At 39.4% G+C, this 21345-nt stretch overlaps 1 protein-coding gene and 1 non-coding gene across 2 annotated transcripts; one reads left to right on the top strand and one right to left on the bottom strand.

Moving 5' to 3' along the window:
- The first annotated feature begins 944 nt into the window (after positions 1 to 944).
- On the top strand, positions 945 to 15706 carry Adamdec1 (ADAM like decysin 1). Its single transcript, XM_078031373.1, has 14 exons — positions 945 to 993; positions 3295 to 3413; positions 4304 to 4380; positions 5062 to 5140; positions 6518 to 6594; positions 8041 to 8227; positions 8415 to 8477; positions 9179 to 9250; positions 9543 to 9712; positions 10046 to 10127; positions 10819 to 10949; positions 11753 to 11930; positions 13361 to 13446; positions 14691 to 15706. Exons 1-14 carry the CDS (start codon positions 945 to 947, stop codon positions 14695 to 14697), a joined length of 1377 nt encoding a protein of 458 aa, XP_077887499.1. The 3' UTR covers positions 14698 to 15706.
- On the bottom strand, positions 7123 to 7229 carry LOC120884359 (U6 spliceosomal RNA). The gene has a single exon (XR_013430545.1). It is a non-coding gene; the product is annotated as a U6 spliceosomal RNA (small nuclear RNA).
- Positions 15707 to 21345: the final 5639 nt, after the last annotated feature.

The following is a 21345-nucleotide window of genomic DNA, read 5'->3' as shown; positions in this document are numbered from 1 at the left end:
TAAAATATCAATATTTAGTATGAGGAAAATTCTTATGGTAAAGTACTATGCCAAAAATAACAGGTTGCTAAAACCCTTTGTATAATCAAGATTAATTTCCCCTCATTTCTTCTTTTATTTATTGCATTAAAAAAGAGATGAAAATAAATTGTCAAAATGGCAACAGAAGAAATTTATTGATGTTGGAACAACAGACAATCAGCATTTTCCCCTCAATATATTTTGAATATTTATGAATATGCAAATATCATTTTTCTGAGAGATAACTCAAAATACACCTGAGATATCATACTTCATATGCACTATATAGCTTGATTGATGCCGACCTTTCCAAGATAATTCACTTTTGCACATTTCTTTATAGTTCCATGTGCTGCACATGTGTGTGTGTGTGTGTATATATAATCACATGGGGACTTTTGTAAGAAACTTAGAGTAGTGGTATTACCAGTTTTTCTTTTTTGTATTAAGAAGAATGAGAATCAGACAGATTACACTATCCTGGCTGCAAGACTACTAGGTGATTATATCTTAGCTTCTCAGTTCTTTGTGCCAGTCTCTTGAAATATGTGTAGAATATTGATACATATTCTGTATTTGTAGATGTATAAATAACTGTGCAAGTGTTCTCTTGGGTGCCCCTGTCTCAGTTGGCATGTTTCCATCACTCCAGGAGGACCCGAGGCTAGCTGCTACTCAGATGTGTGTGCTTCATGAGCAACAGTCCCCAGACATAAATACCTCTCACAAATGAGGAACATTCTCAAGATCTGACTACCGCAATTCCTTGGCAATTTCCCAACACCATGAAGAAACATTCCCCACTCTCAGAAGAAAAGTTTTGGGTCTTATTTTCTTTCACAGATTCTGATGAGAAGTAGAGGGAGATAAAACAGACAGTGGAGGAGACCACATCTTGTCCTCAGCTACCTGTAGTAGCCATCATGTCTCGGCTCCTGCTTTCTGTACTCTGGCTCACGGTTCAAACACAAGGTAAGCACATTATATTGGCATCTTACATAAAACCAGAATTATTTGATGAGTATTTAAAGCACCCTTGTTAAAATGACTTATGATCCAAAGATCAATACTGTATTCATTTTAGTAATTTTATTGCCTACCTCTTTCTTTACAAGGAAAAGTGCCTCTATATATGTATTTAAAAATAACTTTTTAAGTGGAGATATTTTTAAATGACTGTGTTAAACATGTACTCTAAATCTTGCCAAACTTTTTAAAAAATGATTATATATTTTGATAAATGAAATTCATGTTTATACAACATTTCCTAAAAATGGAGGAAGCAAGTTTACTTCTTTCTCTGTATATATATATATATATATATATATATATATATATATATATATATATATATATATTACTAGTAAATAAATTTTACTGATATCTTCATGAATCAAGCCTGTTTTTAAAAAATCTGCATTTTTGGAGATTTTCATAAGAAACATTCTGAAAAATAGAATGACAGAGTCAAAAGGACCAATTTCAGAGATAAAACTCCTTCTCTCTTTGAGGTTAATTATTGAGACATCAACTTGATGGCCACCATAGATACCCTTACTATGCCATACATAAATAGAACTCTCTGATGGTCCTCATGGTAGCGTTAAAGGTTACGCAATCATCATGTTAAAAGTCAAGTGCTGTGAACCTGCACGTTTCCATATATAAACACATTTGAGACAAACCCCATCCTGGGAGAGGTAAAGGACCTACTGAGGACCTGTCTAAGCTGTCCACAAAATTATCACTTGCTTAACGGTTCTGTGCCAAGGTTGCCAGCTCAGGGCTGGCTCATAACTAATCTTCCTGATGTGTTTCTCACATTGTTCAGTCCTAAACACAAAGAAAAGATAAAATAGAATAATTATTAAACTAATAATTATACTATACATGCACACATGATCATTGAAGTGCTAGAAACTCAGTGTTCATCGTTGACTCTGAATTTATGGTTTGTATAATAACTTAGCAAGAATGTTCTGAAATTGTATCTCTCATTGAATAATTCTGCTAATTCTGTCATTCTTTTTTTTTTTAATATTGTTTTGCTGGTGATTGAACCCAGGGCCTCCTAAAAGCATCGTTTTACCACCACTGAGCTCTAACCCAGCCCTTGTTTTATTTTCTCCTTTTAGTACATAATGAACTATTCTCAGGAAAGCATCACGGCAGAAATTTGGGAGCTGCCTAGGAGGGAATTCTTCCTTTACTGTTTCCTACAGGGTCTCCACATCAGCCAGGTGTAGAATTACTTGGTGTTCCTGAGTCACACCTGTTGTCACAGGGGTTGAGAAACAGGCTTTGAACCCAGACACTAATGTGTGAAATGTGAGCATTAGAAAATAAGACTGACTTTATATGAATAATTGAACAGAAAAGGTGGACTGCCACTTTTCTGGCGTGGTGGTACTAAATAATTTTATGCATTTCATCTCAAGTTTTATACAAATCTCTTAGATAAGAAGTGGTAAGAAGGCAAAATGAGGTCATTTAATTGGAATACAAGACAGCCTCTTTTGGCTCCATATGGATTTTTTTTCCTACTATTTGTAAACAATGGGAAACTATGTGATGTAAATTGGAGTCCATCAAGTAGGAACCTTTGTTTATAAACAATGTTGCTACTTATGAATATTTTCATAAGAAACATTCTGAAAAATAGAATTTTCTGCTTTCAGATTCCTCCAGTAGAGGTCTACAAGAACCTTATTTCCTGCAGAATCTGCAGTCTTGAGAGGAAACGCTAATGAGGCAAAGAGCATCAGAGTTGGTCACACAGGGAGTAAAATCACTGCTGTTAGAGTCCCTCCTAAGAATCAGGTTTTACCTGCCAAAGAAACATGTGATTTTTGCAGTGGGTACTCAGAAGTTGTACCGCCGTGAGAGAAAGGGACACAGAAATGGAAAAGCAGAAGTCCCTGAGAGCTTTGGGAGAAAAGATATCCCAGTTTTGAAGGGGAGTGTAGAGGAAGAAGGGACTGGATTACAAAAGGAGCAGCAGCCCTCTGGGCTAACAATCCAAAACGGATGATGTTCCTGGTCGTGTGGTCCAGAGCTCGCACATACAGACATCATCCAAGAAATTCTCATCCTGTTCAGGTTTTCTTAGAGGGGAGTAGGGGAGGCTTTATCATCAAAGCTAAAGTAGGAGAATCAACCTGTTGCTCGTGTTGGCACTCTGGTCTTTCGTGTCCTTTCAACAAACCAACAACCCAATCCAAAGGAAACAAAAAGTTTTCAGTTTTTATATCAATGTTCTCTCTCTTTCTCCAGCCATGGTCATAAAGCAAACTCCTGGAATAAAGCTCTCTGAGGTAGTTTATCCTAAACTACTGCACATTTCACACGAAGGAGGGATGGAAAACAACCACACTAAGAGGCAAGGCAAAGAGGTAAGCCTTGGGAAGGACTGGTCGATTCCAGCCACCCAAGGACACCAAGAAAGAGCCCTTTCACCACAGTTAACTCTAACACCTCTGGCTTCAAGTCCACATGGGCAGCTAGCTGCCCTTGTCCAGGACAGAGCGTCTGACTTGTATGCATGCTTTTACAGTTAAGCAGCAGGAGTTAAAAGGATAAAGATTCCTGGACAGTTCTTCAAATTTGTGGGGGAAAAGGAAAAGATCCTTGGAAGGGCAGCCATTTCTAGAGAGAGATGCCACATCTCAGTCTCTCCAACCTGTGTGTGCCCCTCCCCACCTCCCCTTTCCCCAGTGGTCACCTTTTTCTCAGACATTGTGTTTAGATTGGAGAATTCAGCGTTATCTCTATAGTTTGCAATGTTAGAGTGTTGTTTATTAAGGTTATTGACTCTTTGACTATTACATTGTTGAAAATATTCCCCTCAGTTTGTAATTTTCATCTGATTTAATTTTGGTTAGCTTTTTTTGATTGGTTACCTTTAGTATGTTTGGATTGATTTTAAGGTAAAAATGCATGCCTTCTTATTATCTTAATGGTGATCTATTATGGCACACAGGAGAGCATACTGTGTGTATAGGTCCATGGATAACTTATTAGTGCAAACAAAAAGACCCCATTTCACATATTAGGGCTAGGTTAATTGGTAAGTTTGATTGCCACCTAACTAAACTTTTAGGAAGTCTGCCTTATTGTGCAAGTTAAGCTTTATTTTAGGAATTTTAAAGGCAAACAGAACTGCATTTAACCTCTATGAATTTATGATTGTTCTCCTGACATAGACATCATTCATATTATTATTTTTAAGTATATCGAGAAATACAGATTGTATGACACTTTTATACCATTAAATTTTTTTCAGGAAATATATGCACCTGAAGTTCAGTATCAGATTATCTTAAATGGTGAAGAAATCATCCTCCACCTGCAAAAAAGCAGGTAAGTTGTGCTTCCAAAAGGCCAAATCAGTGGATTATATTATGAGAATGTGGGAAACAAGTCTTGAGACTCTATTCAGCATCGTTGGAAATAGAAGACATGAAGCACATTGAGCTTTCGATGATATTAATTTGGGTTAATGTTATCGAGAAGGGTCGATGCTTTTCTAGGGAATTATATGCGCAATGTAAAAGAGCTACACATATAAACTACTTTCTTCCTGGAATTTTCCTTAATGTGCTGAAAACCTTTGCTACTCAGGTGAGCTTTGATGTGACTTTCCATTGCTTTTGTGAGAACGGTAGGTCCAAGGCTGAGTCGGGGTGCACAATCTTGAGACAGATTCCAGGAGATGAAATTCCCCTGAGTTCTATAGCAGTCCGTGAAGTTCTTGAGGGAGGCGATGGTTCTTCAGCCACACTTGTGGCCCAGAACCCTATAGAAACTTCCTAATGGCTGTGTCCTTGGTGAAAAATAACAATCCTAAAGTGATCCATTTACAGTAAAGAATTCTCTGATTGGCTTCAGGGGCAGAGTTCCAATGATGGGAAAGGACCAAATGGTCAAACGTCAATGATTCCTCATCATAGACATGATATTCCCTTAGTGTTGACGGTAATGTAAGGTGAATCACCTTTGGTACCACGTTAAGTGTGTCATGCAGGTTTCTGCTTCCTCCAGGCATCTCCTGGGGCCAGACTACACCGAAACATATTACTCATCCGCCGGGGAGGAAATCACCAGACGCTCTCAGACCATGGTAAGGTCTGCTGCTTCCTGGGATCTGCTCCTTGCTTGGAAAAATGCATAGGTCCATGGATAACTTAAAAAAAAATCAAATGACCTAAAATCAAGGTGCTTATCTGTGACTAGTGAGACAACAGGTGGAAAATCTCCTTCGGTTTTTAGAAGGTAGGAGTAATAGGGGATTTCTGTGTTGTATTTTTAGGAGCCACCATAAGTCCACTTGTCCCTAGGTCATTTTAACTGTAGGATAGAAATAGTCTATGCTTTAGGTAACTGAAAAAATGTGTCACTGTTTAACTACTTCCTGAAGATATATTCATTTATCATAGGGTGAGTAGTGGAATATCAATTATATAATTGATATATTTACATCTGGTTAGAGCACCATCCTATAAACCAATTCTAGGGCCTAACCTTCAGATGTAGAGAATAACTGTGCAGAGAATCAGAGAAGAGCAGGAAGAACATACAGGTTCATTCCAGAAGTACTGATAAGCTGAGAGAGTTTCTCAGAGCCGTTCTCCATGTACCTTAATACAATACATGTCTCTCTCTCTCTAAAAAAAAAAAAATTCAAAAAGAATCCCCCATGCTCAAATATTAATGCCTATGATATGTTAATGTAGTACATTGTCTAAGTCTTCTATAAGAAAACATTACAAGAGTTTCTTCCCAAGGATGGACACACACACACATACACGGAATTTCATATTGTGCAAAAAGACCATTTATTTTGAGCCATAGATTGGTCATTAGCTTTCTAAAATCGTTGCATGTTAGTGGCCCCCTACTTTGCTGATGTGAACTATCAATCATAGGAATTTGTAATTGTTGACAAATATTCTGGAGTTGAACTCTGTGGAAGGGATTCCACTAATAGATCAATTAAAGTTGCTGAATGTAACCAGTCAGTTTGAGGATCTCAGCTATGGAAGCATAGCCTCTTGAAGATTCTAATGTCTAGAAAACTGGATGCCTGGTTTTGTTAACATATGATGAACAGTGTCTTTGGGGACTCAACACAGGGAACCCAATTCCTAAGGGCCCAAGACCTGAGGTTCTGCCAGCAGTAACATAATTCCCCCACTGAGGGGACTGGCCACTTAGAGACAACATTCACTTTCCCCATGAACCCATGTAACTGCAAGCACCTCAGATTTGCTTTAGTGCAAATTAGTGTCAGGAAAACATCTCAAACATCAAATATAGAGAGTTTCAAGTGTCAGTTTTGGAGAAATTTAGAAAATCCCTGATGTTTTCACTGTTTCTAGGAACTGCTATTTGAACTACTGCACATATTCAAGATGGCGGCTTTCCCTACTAGCATAGACCATGTACTTTCAGAGTGCATGCCTATATTTAAAGCATATGTTTCTTTTTCCCACTCCAGAAACACTGTTACTATGAAGGTCACATCCTAAATGAAAAGGATTCTGTTGCCAGCATTAGTACCTGTGATGGGTTGAGGTGAGAAGCACACCAAAAATATTAAATATCAAGCAACATTCTGTTATACAGAATTGAGTCTCACAGGGCATAATGTCTTGTTACTATTTTTGGTGATTTTTTTTTCCTTCATCACTAATTGCTGAATATATGTGGTTGAAGTGGAGAATGAAGCATCACCCTCACAATCATTTCGTAACTGATGTTTTAGAAGTCAGGCCCAGCTCTGTTGAAGCAAGAGAGCTATGCTCTAGACCTTGGTGACATCTGGGTCCACTTCCAAGTTCATCTACCTCATTCTGAAGCAATCATGTCTTCTTCTCTTTAAGATTCTAACCTGCAATTATCTCTGCTGAACTTGGTTTTTAAAAATTATTTATTTTTCTAATTTGTTATATATGATGGCAGAATGCAATACAATTCATATTACACATATATAGCACAATTGTTCAACCACAATTTGGTTGTACACAAAGTAGTTTCACACTGTTCGTGTCTTCTTACATGATCTTAGGGTAATGATGTCCATCTCATTCCATCATCTTTCCTAAAAATATAGAATGCTTCATGAATTTGCATGTCATCTTTGAGCAGGGGCCATGCTAATCTTCTCTGTGTCGTTCCAATTTTAGTGTAGGTGCTGCTGAAGAAAACACTGAACTTAATTTTTTAAAACATTTGTGTGAATATTTTTTTACACTAGTAATTCTTGCCAACTAGGAAACTTTAGAGTAACAAAAAGCACAAATAAAAAAAAAAACAGTAGCCACTGCAGAATTTTACCTCTGAACTATCACTATTACTAACATTTTTCATGTCTGTAGTCTTTTATGCACATAGAGAAGTATTCTTTTCACACATGATGGAATTATGAAATAAAACACATAATTGCTTTTCCAATATGGTTCATACTTAATAACATGTTCTCATATATCATAAAATACCTTCATAAATACAGTTTGAATGGCATTTTTGTTGGATTCATAATATTCCATAATATGGGCTCACTTTCTGTTTCTGAACTAATGGTCTTACTAGAAAGAGAAATTCTTTAAGCTACTGCTAATCCCATATGTTACTCTGGCTGGTCTACTAATCCTTCTTTCTCTCCTCTGGAGCTCTTGGTTTCTAAATGTTCCTTTAATCCATTCCCTATTATATCCCTAGGATCTACCAAGAAATAATTGTTAAGTGAATAAACAAAAATATATACTGAGCTCGTGGTGTAAGATCCAAATTTGGGGGGATTGCTTAATTTCAGTAATTCTTCAGAATTTTCTGGGTGAACTAACATAGGCTTTATTTAGACAAATACTGCTTACAAAGTAAATCAACGAATGTTAGTTAAAAGGTCTGTGGATGATAACTGTGTGTGTGGAATTGGATGGGAAGAGGAATCCATCCTTTCTGAGCAGTGTGTGTGCTGTGTGTGAGGAGATCCTGAAACACAGTCTCTGTGCCTCACAGAGGACACTTCACACACGGTGGCCAACGATACCTGATAAAACCTGGGAAAAACACAGACCGGGGAGAACATGCTGTTTTTACCTACGGCCAGGAAGAACTAGACACAGCGAATCACACTTGTGGCACGAGAACTGTTGGCAGGAGACAAGGCCATATTCGAACTTTCAGGTCCCTCAAAAACCCAGAGGTGAGTGTAGTTTTCTGCTTCATCATCGATATCAATCATCTCAGCTGTGATGTGTGACACATGACATGTTGTCATTGATTACTTATCCTTCATTTCTTTTCATGATTAAAAAAAAAATGTCATGTAAGCTTTGGAATCCTCTGGGATAAAGATACTGATGAACAATGTTCTTTTGTTATCTGTAAAGCAAGAAGACATTCTTCAGGCCCAGAAAGTCATCAATCTCTTTTTGGTGCTGGATAACGCCTTTGTAAGTAAGAGATGCTTGTGGTTCCGGGACACTGTGTTCCACTGGAGGCTTAGCGATCAAGCAAAAGCCATGCATTTCTGCTAACAATGCCTGTTGTGTGCCTGTTTTTCTTGGCTTCTCTACCTACTTTGCAAGCAATAGGTTTTAATCACCTTCCCTTTAAAACCCACCAGACACCATGGATCCTTAATACCAGGGAGCTATTGGCAATCAACCACAAAAAATAAAAATAACATAAAATATAGGTTAAAGATTAAATGACTTTAACCTTTTAGTGTAAAATATAAATATGTTTAATATAGCCTACAAATATAAATTAGTTGCAATACTATACATAACTTAAAGTGTTAATTATATATACAGAGAAAAATACTGGTATCTACATTTTTACCTAGTAAATATTGCTTCATGTTCAAATTTTAATTGATAGTGAATTGGTTTCAAAATATTCTAAATTATTAATTTGACATATCTACTTAGAAATGAACAACCATGACATTTTTTGACCCCCACACTCTTACATTTAAGATAGAATTTGTTGAAATAGCCTTTCACAAAACAGTCGTAAGTAGCCATGATATGAATAAATGTCAAATATGTTAAAATAGGTAATTTTTTTTATAAATGTGAGATCCTGTACCCATTCAGCCACTTCACTTTAATTTCCTTTTTAATTGTACTCTGTGCTTTGCATTTTGCAGTATAAGATGTACCGGGGGAATCTAACTGTGATGAGAAGCTTTCTGTTTGATGTGATGAACCTCCTCAATGTGGTAAGACATCTGGCGTGTGAGCCTGTGCTTCCACACGTGGGCCTGGGGCTCCTGCCACTTCATATAAGCAGTCAAGAGAGTCACAGTGCTTTATGGGCATCAGTTCTGGGGACATTTTAGCAAAGCAAACACTAACCTCAAGGTAAAATCACACATGCTACAGCAAAGGCCACCTCTGGTGTTTCTCTTTTTAAAATGGAAACTTGTCAATTATGGTGCATCTATTTATCTATCATTTGTGGTCAGCAAAAGTTCTAAAACCCTAAAGGAATCTGAACCGTTGTGTCCACAGATTTATAAAACTGTCCATGTTCGTGTGGCCTTGGTGGGTATGGAGATCTGGTCAGATAGTGATAAGATAAAGGTGGTCCCCAACATTGGCGAAACCTTCAAGAACTTCATGAGTTGGCATCGTTCTAACCTGGGCAAGAGGAAGATCCACGACCATGCGCAGCTCCTCAGGTGGGCACGTTCTGGCCAGGGCAGGTGCACGTGGGCAGAGTGAGAGCCTTGGCAGAGACGTGTGCTCAGTCAGATTTCCCTGATCGGTCGTGAGAAGCCCTGATGTCCTGCCATTAGCAATTCACCTGCGGGATTTCGGAGGCCCTGTGCACTCTATGTGGTGGGCTCTAGGAGGGGAGATAATCAACGTGGCCATGATACTGCTGTGGGATAGTACAGGCTGCGCTGAGGCCCATGAAAAGGCTAGGCAGCCAGGGAAATGTATAACAGCAGTGGGAAAAGCTAGTGGTTCCAAAGACAGGCTGTGACAGTGTTTCTGTGCCTTTCACACAGTGGAATTGGCTTCAATAATGGCCGCGTGGGAATGGCTGCCTCCAATTCTCTGTGCTCCGCGTCTTCGGTCGCTGTTATTGAGGTTTGTGAACTTACACTAAGGTTCCCTGTGGTTCTGCATCTCTGGGAAGATGGGTAGAATGCTTTGCTCGGAGTGGGCATAGTGAACACTTGCTGAACCAATCAATAAATGTGGACAGGAAACCACTGGCAGATATTGTGCTGCAGATCCTCTGGACTGTGAAACATCAGCCCTGCTGGGGGGCGTCACACTCGGGTTGGTATTAAGGAATACAGCAGGAATGTTGAGATGGAGATGGGAGCCAGGTGCACTCTGTGGCCTGAGACTACTCTAAATTAGTCTTTTGGTATCTGTGACCAAAAGAGGACATCCAGGGAGCAAAGGACCATGCAGGGCTCCTAAGGTATCACCATGGTGACAGTTGTTATAGGACTTTGAGTCCTCATTAGGATACCTCTTAGGACTTTCTGTGGACAATGTAATCGCTTTAATAATTGATTACTAAGAACTTAGTGTCTGTTAGTTCAACAAGCACTTATCGAGTACTGACTCCGACCAGATTCATAGGATCCAACCATTTCCCAGGTTCATTCAGCCTTGGGCACTGAGCAAAGGTGGGGGCGGAGCTTCATGACTCATTCTTTTCCAGCTCTCAGGATATTCTTTTTAAGTGATGAATATTGACAACAACTGAGAAATAACTAATTAAAGTAGAAAGTAACAGATCTTTCTTTCTTTCTTTCTTTTTCAGGCTAAAAGAAAGAATAATGTGGCTCTTGTAGGTGTGATGTCACATGAGTTGGGCCATGTTCTCGGGATGCCTGATCTTTCATACACTGTCAAGTGCCCCTCTGGAAGTTGTGTGATGGGTCAATATCTGAGGTAAGACGGTGTCACTCTAAAGTTAATTTTTCCCCTCAATCTTAAATTATTCAGGATGCATTCTGCATTTATTGGATGGGTATTCTTTGCCCAAAGGCTCTACATCCTGTTAATTCAAACCCCAGACTCTTTAGGCACAATATCACATACCATTCCTTAAGATTTTTAAATACACAAAGAGTTTATAATTAAAGTGACTTTGTTTTAACTTAAAATCACTTTAGCTTAAAGTGACAGCATAACTTCTGAAAACATTAGCCTAAGATGATAACTGTATCTTCATATAGCCTGACCCATCAATTAATCAATCCACTTCTATACATTTATGAATTACTTATTAATGTCAATCACTTTGCAAGGACTTGGGATAAAAAAAATGAATAAATCATGCCTTGTTCTTGAGATGTTCACAAATAAGGAGAAATATGTCCACAGAATCTTAAAATCTGCAGTTATTTCCCTTCACTGGGCCATTGTTATTGTCTCTTACACACATTCCTCAGTGTGAGATGAGTGGATGGTAACCAAAGGAGATTTTCATTGCTGTTTTCGTTTAGAAAAGTGTTGATTCCACATGAGAAATTAAATTCTTTCACCTCTACATCTGAGTCTAAGGAAAAAAGTTTCAGTTAGCTCCACTACCCACCAGATATAGTATCATGTAGTCCTTAGCAGTTACTAAACTTGCAATTTCCATCTAGCCAGATTATAGAGTTAGATATGTTAGATTTTCATAATCACTTAACATGAAAAGCCACTGCACTCTATATCGTGTTACTTCTGAGTATTTTTTCTGGTTGCAGTTCAAAATTCCCAAAGGATTTCAGTTCATCCTGCCTCTCATATTTTCAAAAATACCTTTCATCTAAAAAACCAAAGTGCATAATGCAAGCACCTCTACCTGCAAATATAATAACAGAACCTGTGTGTGGGAACCAACTTCTGGAGGTGGGAGAAGACTGTGACTGTGGCTCTCCTAAGGTATGAAAATCTACGTCTAAAGCAACTTTTAGAGACCTAGCAAGGTAATTCAATTACGCAGGTTTTATTTTTTTCTTTTTTAATGTTCTTTTAGAGATTCTAAAGATAAACTTGATATCAGAGTAAAAAGTAGATTTGCTCTTTGTTTTGCTATTAATTTTAGTTTTCTTTCCAAAAGCATTTCAAATCCCAGGATAACATAATGACATTATTGTGTGAAGTTAAGTGTTAGGTAGTAAATTGCTAACTCTAAGATGTTGTTTATGACCTTTATAGACACATTCATGTAAAATCCTTGCTTTGCTCTCAAGGTCACTGATATTTCCATAATATTAAATATTGTCTTTGAAAGAAGAGCTGCCTTCAAAGTTTCTCAGGAAACATCTTCTTCATGTGGTGCTTACACAGTTTGAAAGTTTATTCTAAACTATTTTTTCTTTTTTGCCGGATGTGCAATGTTTTCTCTTTATTTAGGTTCTCCTTCATTACTAATTTTGATGTCATCTTAATGACTCATCAAATATTTTTAAATCAATTCTCTGTTTTCTTCTGGGTAGAGAATTGTACCCAAACAAACAATGGAAATATGATTTGTTCTTGTCAATTCTTATTCCTTCATTTTTTTTTTACCTTTCTTGTGCTATTTTTTTTAGAATTTCCATAAAAACACAGAATGTCAGTCACGCTTGTCTTGTCCTTCATTTTATCAGCTGTCCTTTTACAAGTTGTCACCTAGATTTTCCATATGGTGACCATGCATTGTGCCAGCTGTACTTTTCATATGTGATAGGTAACTGTTCGGAGATTCAGCAATGGCTGCCGTCAACTAATTGCCGTCGACCACCATAGCAATGTGGTTTCCTCCACTCAGTCTCTTAACAGGATGGATTCCATTGCCCTTTCTGTACAGACAAGCTGCCCTTGCACTTTGGGTGGAGAAAATTCACAGTTGTAATGAAGAGTTGTTACCTGAATAAGCTGGGATTTTACTGACATCACTTTATAGTTTTTGCATTTGTATTCATCTATGAGAATAGTATCTGTGATCCCAATCAGTCAGTCTCTCTGCCAGAATTTTGTGGGCTTGGTAAAATGAATTCAGGTTTTAGTTTTTCTCTCTAATTTCAAATGATTTGAGTAGTGTAGAATATTTTAATTAATGTACATGTAATAGCACATGGACCAAACTCATTAAGGAAATGCTTAGATCATTTTTTTGGGTTATTGAAGAGATAGTTTTCATTATTTATGATATTTTTTCCCTATCTTTATTTTCCCATGGTCATTTCCACTGGGGTTGGTGTAACAGAATAGTTTAGTTTAAATGGTGAAATTTGATTTCATTGCCATCTTGTACCTAAATCCTCTGCACTTGTTCTGTGGGAACAACACACTAACCCGACTCTCCCGGTCTTGTGTGTACTTTGAAGGAATGCAAGGATCGTTGCTGCGAGGCCAGCACTTGCCAACTGAAACTTGGACCTGAGTGTGGGGAAGAGGCTCCCAACCCTTACACGTGAGGCCTTCTCCTCGGATGTTACTAAATATTTTCTCACTTTTATCTTGGGCTTGAGGAATTTGCTCCATTAAGTGCTATAATACATTAAAACACAACTTATTTTATAGTTTTTTAAATGGCTCCGTTTGGGAGAGAAGAAAAGGTGTTATAAACATTAATATGTAAGGCTGTATGGGTGGGCACAAACGAAATCACAAAAGGGACCACTTCAACATCTGTGAAATTGGGAATGCTGAGGTCTGCAGCAGAAACTAGAATTTTCCGATAGATGATTATGAGTTTGATAAAAGCTAAGATGAGGAGAAGAAAAGGGTATTTTTTTTTTAAGACGTGATGGATGAGCACATTTTATTCTTGGTTCAGAGTTCATAGTTATGATTTGCAAGGTAGGCAGAAAGTCAATAGCATTTGGGAACATGATGCAAGACTTGGCAAGTTCATGCCTTTTAAAGTGTCTCAATGAGCCAAAATCCAGATATTCATTTTTGTGTTTATAGAATCCCATTCCTTGGAATTTGTTACTTGGTTTTTGCTTCAGTGCAAAATATCTCTGAATACAAAAAAAAAGGAAGCAAGAATAATAAAAATCTTAAAGAGGAAAGACTCAAAACACATCACATGGCAAGAGTTATATTATTTATTTACCCCCTTTGCATAATTTCTTTTAAAACTTCAACTGCATACAGGAAGCAGTTGACTCGAGTGCCATTGACTACCACTTCCTCAGGAAAGAACCAGTGAGGTCAAAAGACAAAGACAGTCCTTCCTTTCTTCACCAAGTGCCTTTGCATATCACCCTGTGAACTCCAGTGAGTCTGCTCTACAGGGAATTCTGAAAATTGTGCCTGGACCAGTAGCAAAGCATATCAAAAAGGAAGGAGGAGGAGGAGGAGGAGGAGGAGGAGGAGGAGGAGGAGGAGGAGGAGTAGTGAAAGAAGGGGGAGGAGAAGGGAGAGGATGGAGGGAGAGGAGGACAGGAAGGAAAAAAGAAAGAAAAGAAAATCTACCCAACTCTTCAGTGGTTTGGAACCACAGGTTGGCTTGCTTTAATTCTACCAAATACTAACTTGAGATTATAAGCTATTTAATTTGTTTTCTCACCTGTCAATTGGAGCAAATGGATTTATATATCAGCAGGGTATTCAGTTTTATTTACTACAACTTTCTGATTTTAGTTGTTACATAATATTTTATAATTTACAATAACTATGGCTTAGAAACTTTTTTTTTCTTTTAATCAGATCCTGAATCAAAGAGTCTACTTCATTGAGAGGTTGCTTTGCCAAGACAAGAATCAAGAACCCTTACCAGGAGTCTTATATATTTTTACCTTTGTATCTAGATGTACATGCAGCTTCCATATTCTGGGTTCCGCATTTGTAGAGTCAATCAACCAGTGATGAAAAATATTTGGAAAAAATAGTTGCACCTATGCTGAGCATATAGACTGTTGTTCTTGTTGTTTATTCCCTAAGCTATACAGAACAAATAGACCTACTGACATAGAGTCTATATTGCATGAGGCATGAAAGTCATCTAGAGGTCATTGAAAGTTTATGGGAGAATGTGTGCTGGCTGTATGCAAATACTGTGCCATTTTACATAAGGAACTTTGAGCACCCATGGATTTGGGTGTCCCTGGAGGTCCTGGGATCAGTCTCCAGGGGATTTGTTCTTCTTTTGTGATTCTACTTTGTATGTTTACCCATCCAGTCATCAGATAAATGGATGTACCTGGAGAAGTTTCCTATCTACTTAGACCTAATCTTCAATGCATTTCCAAGGACCATGAAGCTGTGGCTTGGCTTTGCTCTTTGGAGGACAAAAAGAAATTATCCTTTGACCAAAGTACTTCAAAATGTACTATTGAATTATTCAGAGTCAATCCAAAATTGTAAAATTACAAGTGACTTGACCTTAACCTTACTTGTCCTTGACTCATGAAAAAGTCACACCACCTGGGGGCGGGGGGTGCAGGCTCTCGTAGCAGAGAACGGAGGAGAGCTCAGGAGTCTTGTCACTGCTCAGGGTGCACCCTGCTGTACTCCTGTTAGTGTGATGTTTTGATACTTCATGGGAAGATTAACTAAATATGAACATTTCTTATTTTAGTGAGGTGTAATCCTTCATGCATCTCTTTCACCATCAAATTCAAAGTTTAATTGGAGAAGACCCTTGCTTACATGTCAATGGAGGGTAGAAGGAAGGCTTCATTCATCTATTCATCTAATAAATGGTAGTTTCAATAAAAATGCAACTTTTTGAGGTGTTTCTGTATGGTCATTTAAAAAAAATGAGCATTTCTGTAGGAGTCAAGGTCTTAGTTATTGCCTTCCTTAAAACATGTTCTGCCTCAATTGCTTGACACAGTGTAGATCTGGGTGGCTGGAGAGGGCATGGTGTGGGAAAGCCTTCACAATTCTGCCTATTAGCATCCCTGCTCTGAAAGCTGGTGGGTATTTTGGAGGGAGAGTAGCTCTTAATTCAAAGTGATTTTTATTGTCTTAAGTCCTAAGCCTTACCTATTAAAATGTCCTCTCAGATGAATTTCAACTTTGAAATAATTCCATATTTTCCATGAAAAGATCCACCCCTCTCCCTTTTTCTCCAGGAAGCTGAATTAGAGATTTGGACAATTTTTAAAGTTTGTGCATGATTGATACATCATCAAATAACCAATTTAAATGAAAAATTTCCATTGAATTTACCAGAGGTCATAAAAATTTTCAGAAAAAAAAGATTCATTACTAAGATAAAGAATTAAACACTATTTTTGGAAACTTCCAGATGACTGACGTGTTGGTAGACCAAACATCTGGATGGTTTGTTTTGCTGATCGGCAGTGTGCATCCAGCCCAACTCTCACACTGCATGCACTTGAACAACTAGCAATGATTTTTCACGGGCACAGTTCTTTTTCCAACCACAGCAAAAACAGAACACATCTTGCATCTGTTCCTTGCATAAATTTCCAAAGCATTTCACTTCTTTCATCTAGTTTGATAAGGAAATGGATAAGATGTGCAGGCAAAGCATTATTTTATTTTATTGGGGGAGAATCTTGGCCAAAGAAGTTAATAAGTGATTTGCCTAAGGTTCCATAAAAAAGCTTATGACAAACATAGGTCCATTTTATCCTCCATTCAGATGGGATTATCCCTAGAGATGGATGACTCCACACACTAAAACATCCAGAAAGAACTTTATTTTTTCAGACCTACAACTTTTCCTAAATGCCAAGGGAACTCAGGGTGACGCTGGAAAGTGCACATGAGCTCAGAGCACGGGTGTCAAGGGATAGTGCTCAGTGATTTGCTTTCTAAAGGTAATGTTGAAATTGCCTAATCTTGCTCCTTGCTGAAATTGCCTGACACTAGAAGTTTATTGTTAAAATGAACAGTACTCATAGTATACACGTGACATTGAAAGTATAATTTATTAGAAGAAAACTGAGTTCACACAAGGATAAAGCAATATACCTTTCTTTGGTAACTGAAAAGCACATTTTTCAATTAGACATTCCACTCTAGAATAGATGTGTTCTTGATGGAAGCTTTTGGATCTATACTGCATACCGAGCACATCACAGACAAGAAAGGCAAAGAGTATTTTTTTCCTCCAACAGAATTTTTATTTGAAGAAAACATGAAATATCTGCACAGGAAATATTTCCAGGATAATAATAGAAGGAAGCAAAGGAGACAGGTAATTTTAACTTCTGTACACATTGATAACTCTTTTAAACTCTAAAGTACTCTATGTAAAAAAAAAAAATAAATCAGAAACGTGATTATTGAGGTTTACTTAGAGTGGAGAAAATTATTAAAAAAAATAAAGATGAGAGAACAGATTGTGTGATGCATTTGCCTGCGGGGGGGAAAAATCTATATTTGCTTTAGGAAGGAAATCATCTGGAGTCGGTACCCAACATCGAGAATAAAGCACAGTAACAACCGTGATCACACCAACAAAGTTAACACTTATAATTTTGACAATTTGCAAACAAATGTTAAGATTCATGAAAATGAAATCATTGACACTCCTATGGAAGAATTCTCTGCAATCCATAAGAGGGCTACTGTGAAAGGCACGTGCTTAGTTAACGAATAAGCCAAGCCAGGCCCAGGACAGACTCCATGTCTCAGTGTGGTACCATTTTGCTGTAGCGGTCTGTAGAACGCCCAGTTATCCCTGAGAAATGAGAGAAAAATAATAGGAGATAATAAGGAAAGGGGTTGGGAGAAACAGAGAGTTGTCTGTGAGAGGAGAGAACTGTGGGGGAGCTCAGATTAGCATGTTGCCCTCATCTACAGACGTAAGAATATGGTGGGAGGCCCAGGCTGTGACCGGACTTAGGCTCAATCAGCTCCATATCAAGGTTCTCGCCACCCCTTCCATGGGCTCAGTTAATTGCTAGAGACGCTCACAGAACCAAGGAGACACATTTACTGGATTATTTCAGAGGACATTACAAGGGATACAGCTGAGCAGCTAGATGGAAGCATGCTTAGGGTGAGCTTTGGGAAAGGGTGCAGAACTCCCACTTCCTCTCCAGGCCCAGGGTCTTTCAGGAACCGGAAATCCCACAAATGCTGTCCTTCCTGGTTTTCATGGAGACTTTGACAGGAGGCATGATTGACTGCACCTTTGGCCACTGGTGATCAGTCTTCAGCTCCTCTCACACCCTGGAGGGCAGTGCTGAGAGCGCCACCCTCCAATCACAGGGTTGTTTCCCACCAGAGGGCAGCTGGTGGCTCTCCTGAGGCTCCCACCACAGGCACCTCATTAGCATATAAAACAGTGTTTACCATTTTGGAGATTTCAAGGGTTTTAGAAGCCATTTTTTCCAGCAAAGGGGGAAGAGACCAAATATGTTTCTTCTGTTACATGCCAAGATGTTATATCTGAAAATCAACACAAACAACCCCTAAGACATTGTAAGCCTCATACATTTCAGACCTTCTGGAAGACCAGTGAGATCGACTTGACCTCATCCCTTTTCAGAAATCCTTGAAAGTCTGAGTGCTGTCAATTAGATATGGGTTCCAATATTACCAAACTGGAGCTTTCTTTCTATGGTGGCTTCTGCCTCAATTTCTATGCTCCCCGACTTCTGTCCATTCTCGAGATGTGCCATGTTCCTTTTTACTGACCTTTGTCTGGCTGTCTGGACCTTTGCTGGATAAAGGGCAAGAAAAGATAAGCACACAGAAGAAAGAGTTCCCCCCTGCTCTGGGAGGGAGGGGTGAAGATAGGAAGGGGAGTGGAGACCTTTGTCCCAAGTATAGTAAGGACCGTGGACACAAAGCAATGAGAAATCAGGGCAAACGGTAGGCAATAAGGTTCAAGGACAGGTGGAGAGAAGCTGAGAGGGAGACACGAGCATGAAAACTCAGTACTAATCAACTACATGGGAACTGGGCAGTCAGAAGAAACATGCTTCGCGCTTCAGATCTGGCCAGGTGCTGCGCGATGACATTTCCATGGAAGATGAGCCGCACACGTGACCTGGGCCCCTAAGCTCATCTGCCCGGTGAGAGCACAGCTGTGCTAGTTCTAAGTACACTGTGAGGTTGGCGCATGGACACAACTGCCTAACAGCGCGCTCCTCAGGACGCACCGCCATCCTTCAGCCAGCTTGACCGCCTCCCGAGAGAGCGCAGTCCCCGGCTGGGGCTTGCTGGCCTCATCCTGCAGACCCCCCTGCTGGAACTCCTCCTGCAGACCCACCTGCTGGAACTCCTCCTGCAGACCCCCCTGCTGGAACTCCTCCTGCAGACCCACCTGCTGGCCTCCTCCTGCAGACCCACCTGCTGGAACTCCTCCTGCAGACCCACCTGCTGGAACTCCAGATGGGTTTTGCTTTTTTCCCTTTATTATTATTTTTAAGGTACACAATCAACAGTATAATAAAACCTGGAGCCATCTTTCCAAAGTACAGCAGTCTGCTCTTAGGACAGGCTTCAGCCCAGAGGATGGGTGACTCTTTCTGTAGGGCGCCTGGTGCGCTTTCCCCTCCTCTTGATTTCCAGGCGGGGAATTCTGACTTATTCATCTTACTACTGACGACTAATCTTTCTTCCTCGATTGTTGATCCCCTTCGTTCCTAAAAACCTTATTATGAGCCATCCCCATAGGTCGTCAGAGAATTTACGGACTAACTTCCCTGTAGGCAGCTCCGTTCCATGGACCCTTTCCATTGGGATGGGAGCCACTCCGCCAGGGACAGGGGAGTGCCCCAGGTTCGCCGCCAGGGGCCGCTGTGCCCTCGGCGCGCAGGGAGGGCTCCCCCCTTGTTCCGCTGAGCTGCAGGGACTCCTCGTCTTTCCCCGCCCTCACAGGCTCTCTACCATATCTTTTCTTGCATCAGGAGGGCAAGGCAGTGACCAGTGCAGTGTTCCTGAGCCATGGAGAGGACTCCAGAATGAAGGCGGGTGGGTGACCCCTAGTTCTGGAAGCTTAGCCGGGGCTCAGGCCGAGCCAAGATTTGTGGACTCCAAGTCAACTCGGGCCTTGGTTCACAAAGTCTGGGGCTTTGTGCGCCCTCCTGTGGCCACGATGCTTACTGCAGCAGAGCCCTCGTCTTCATCCTCTGTTCAATCCTCCGTGATGATACAACTGTTCTTATAATTGGATATAAAGATTTTTTCCCCCTGAAATAGCCTTGTGATTAGGTTTGCTAACGGAAACCAAAGAAAATATCTTTTATTTTTCATTACCTCTGCCCAGCTCTGTCCAGTAGACTTGCATTCGTCAACCCTCCTGAGTCTAGTTATTAAGGACATAACTGGCAAGGGGGCACATTATCTTGTTCTTCCTGAGAATTAAAATTAATACTGGGGGCTAAACTGGAGTAATTTATATTCCATGCTTACATAATCATGTCAAAATGAGCCCCAATGTAATGTGTAAGTATAATGTGCTAATGATTTTTTTTAAATCAGTCCAGTCATGGTGTTTCCTATTTTAAGGTTCATTGAATTTTCCTTTCGCCCTATAGTAAAGGCAAAGCTAACCAATCATATCCTATGCATTCTCCTCAATCTCAGTCTCAAGCCAAAAATGCAGAATGGCTTCTTGGTTGACTTTTCCTTGGTGGTTTTGTGGGGAGCTGGAGTCTGCCTGATTTGTCCCCCAGGTCGAATCTCATGGATACTATCCATAATATTATCTATTATGAGAATCTCATGATACTATCTATTATGGTCTATAGGGCTTATACTCTAGACCCAAGTCCCTATTTCATATGTGTATTGCAAATATGTCACATCAATATATATTTACCCACACACACATATATTTGGTGCCCAGGATTCAAACCCAGGGCCTTATGCATGCGAGGCAAGCACTCTACCAACTGAGCTACATCCCCAGCCCATCCCTTCTTTTTATATCAATATTTCTCCCAGGCTAGGGTCTACTTTTTTGTTTTCTTTATGTTGTCTCTGCAAGGCTTAAATTTTTCAATTTTGATGAAATCGGATTTATCATTCACCTCCTTTACATTTCTTATTTGCTCTGAACCAACACATCTCCCTTCTCCCTGGGTTGCTCCGATTTTCTCATGTTTTCTTTCATGATTTATATTCTTTTAGCTTCTACATATAGGTACATGATACATTTCAGATGAATGTTCACAGTGTGGTGTTTGGTAAAGCTCAGTGTTCATTTTTAACAAATGTAGTTCAGTTGTTCTAGCAGCGTTCTTTGAAAAATAGTATCTTGTTCCCATTGAATTACCTTGAAACATTTGTCAAAACAAAACAAAACAAAAAATCAATGAGCAAATGTGTGAGACCCCATTTCTGGCCTCTCTGTGCTGTGCCATTGATTTATGAATCCACCCTGCAACCTTGTTAAATTAGCTTATTGTTCTCCACTGACTTTCCTCCAGTA

The sequence above is a fragment of the Ictidomys tridecemlineatus genome, chromosome 14 (assembly GCF_052094955.1).
Source record: "Ictidomys tridecemlineatus isolate mIctTri1 chromosome 14, mIctTri1.hap1, whole genome shotgun sequence".
NCBI classification, from domain to species: Eukaryota; Metazoa; Chordata; class Mammalia; order Rodentia; family Sciuridae; genus Ictidomys; species Ictidomys tridecemlineatus.
This window is presented reverse-complemented; position numbering and strand designations above follow the sequence as displayed.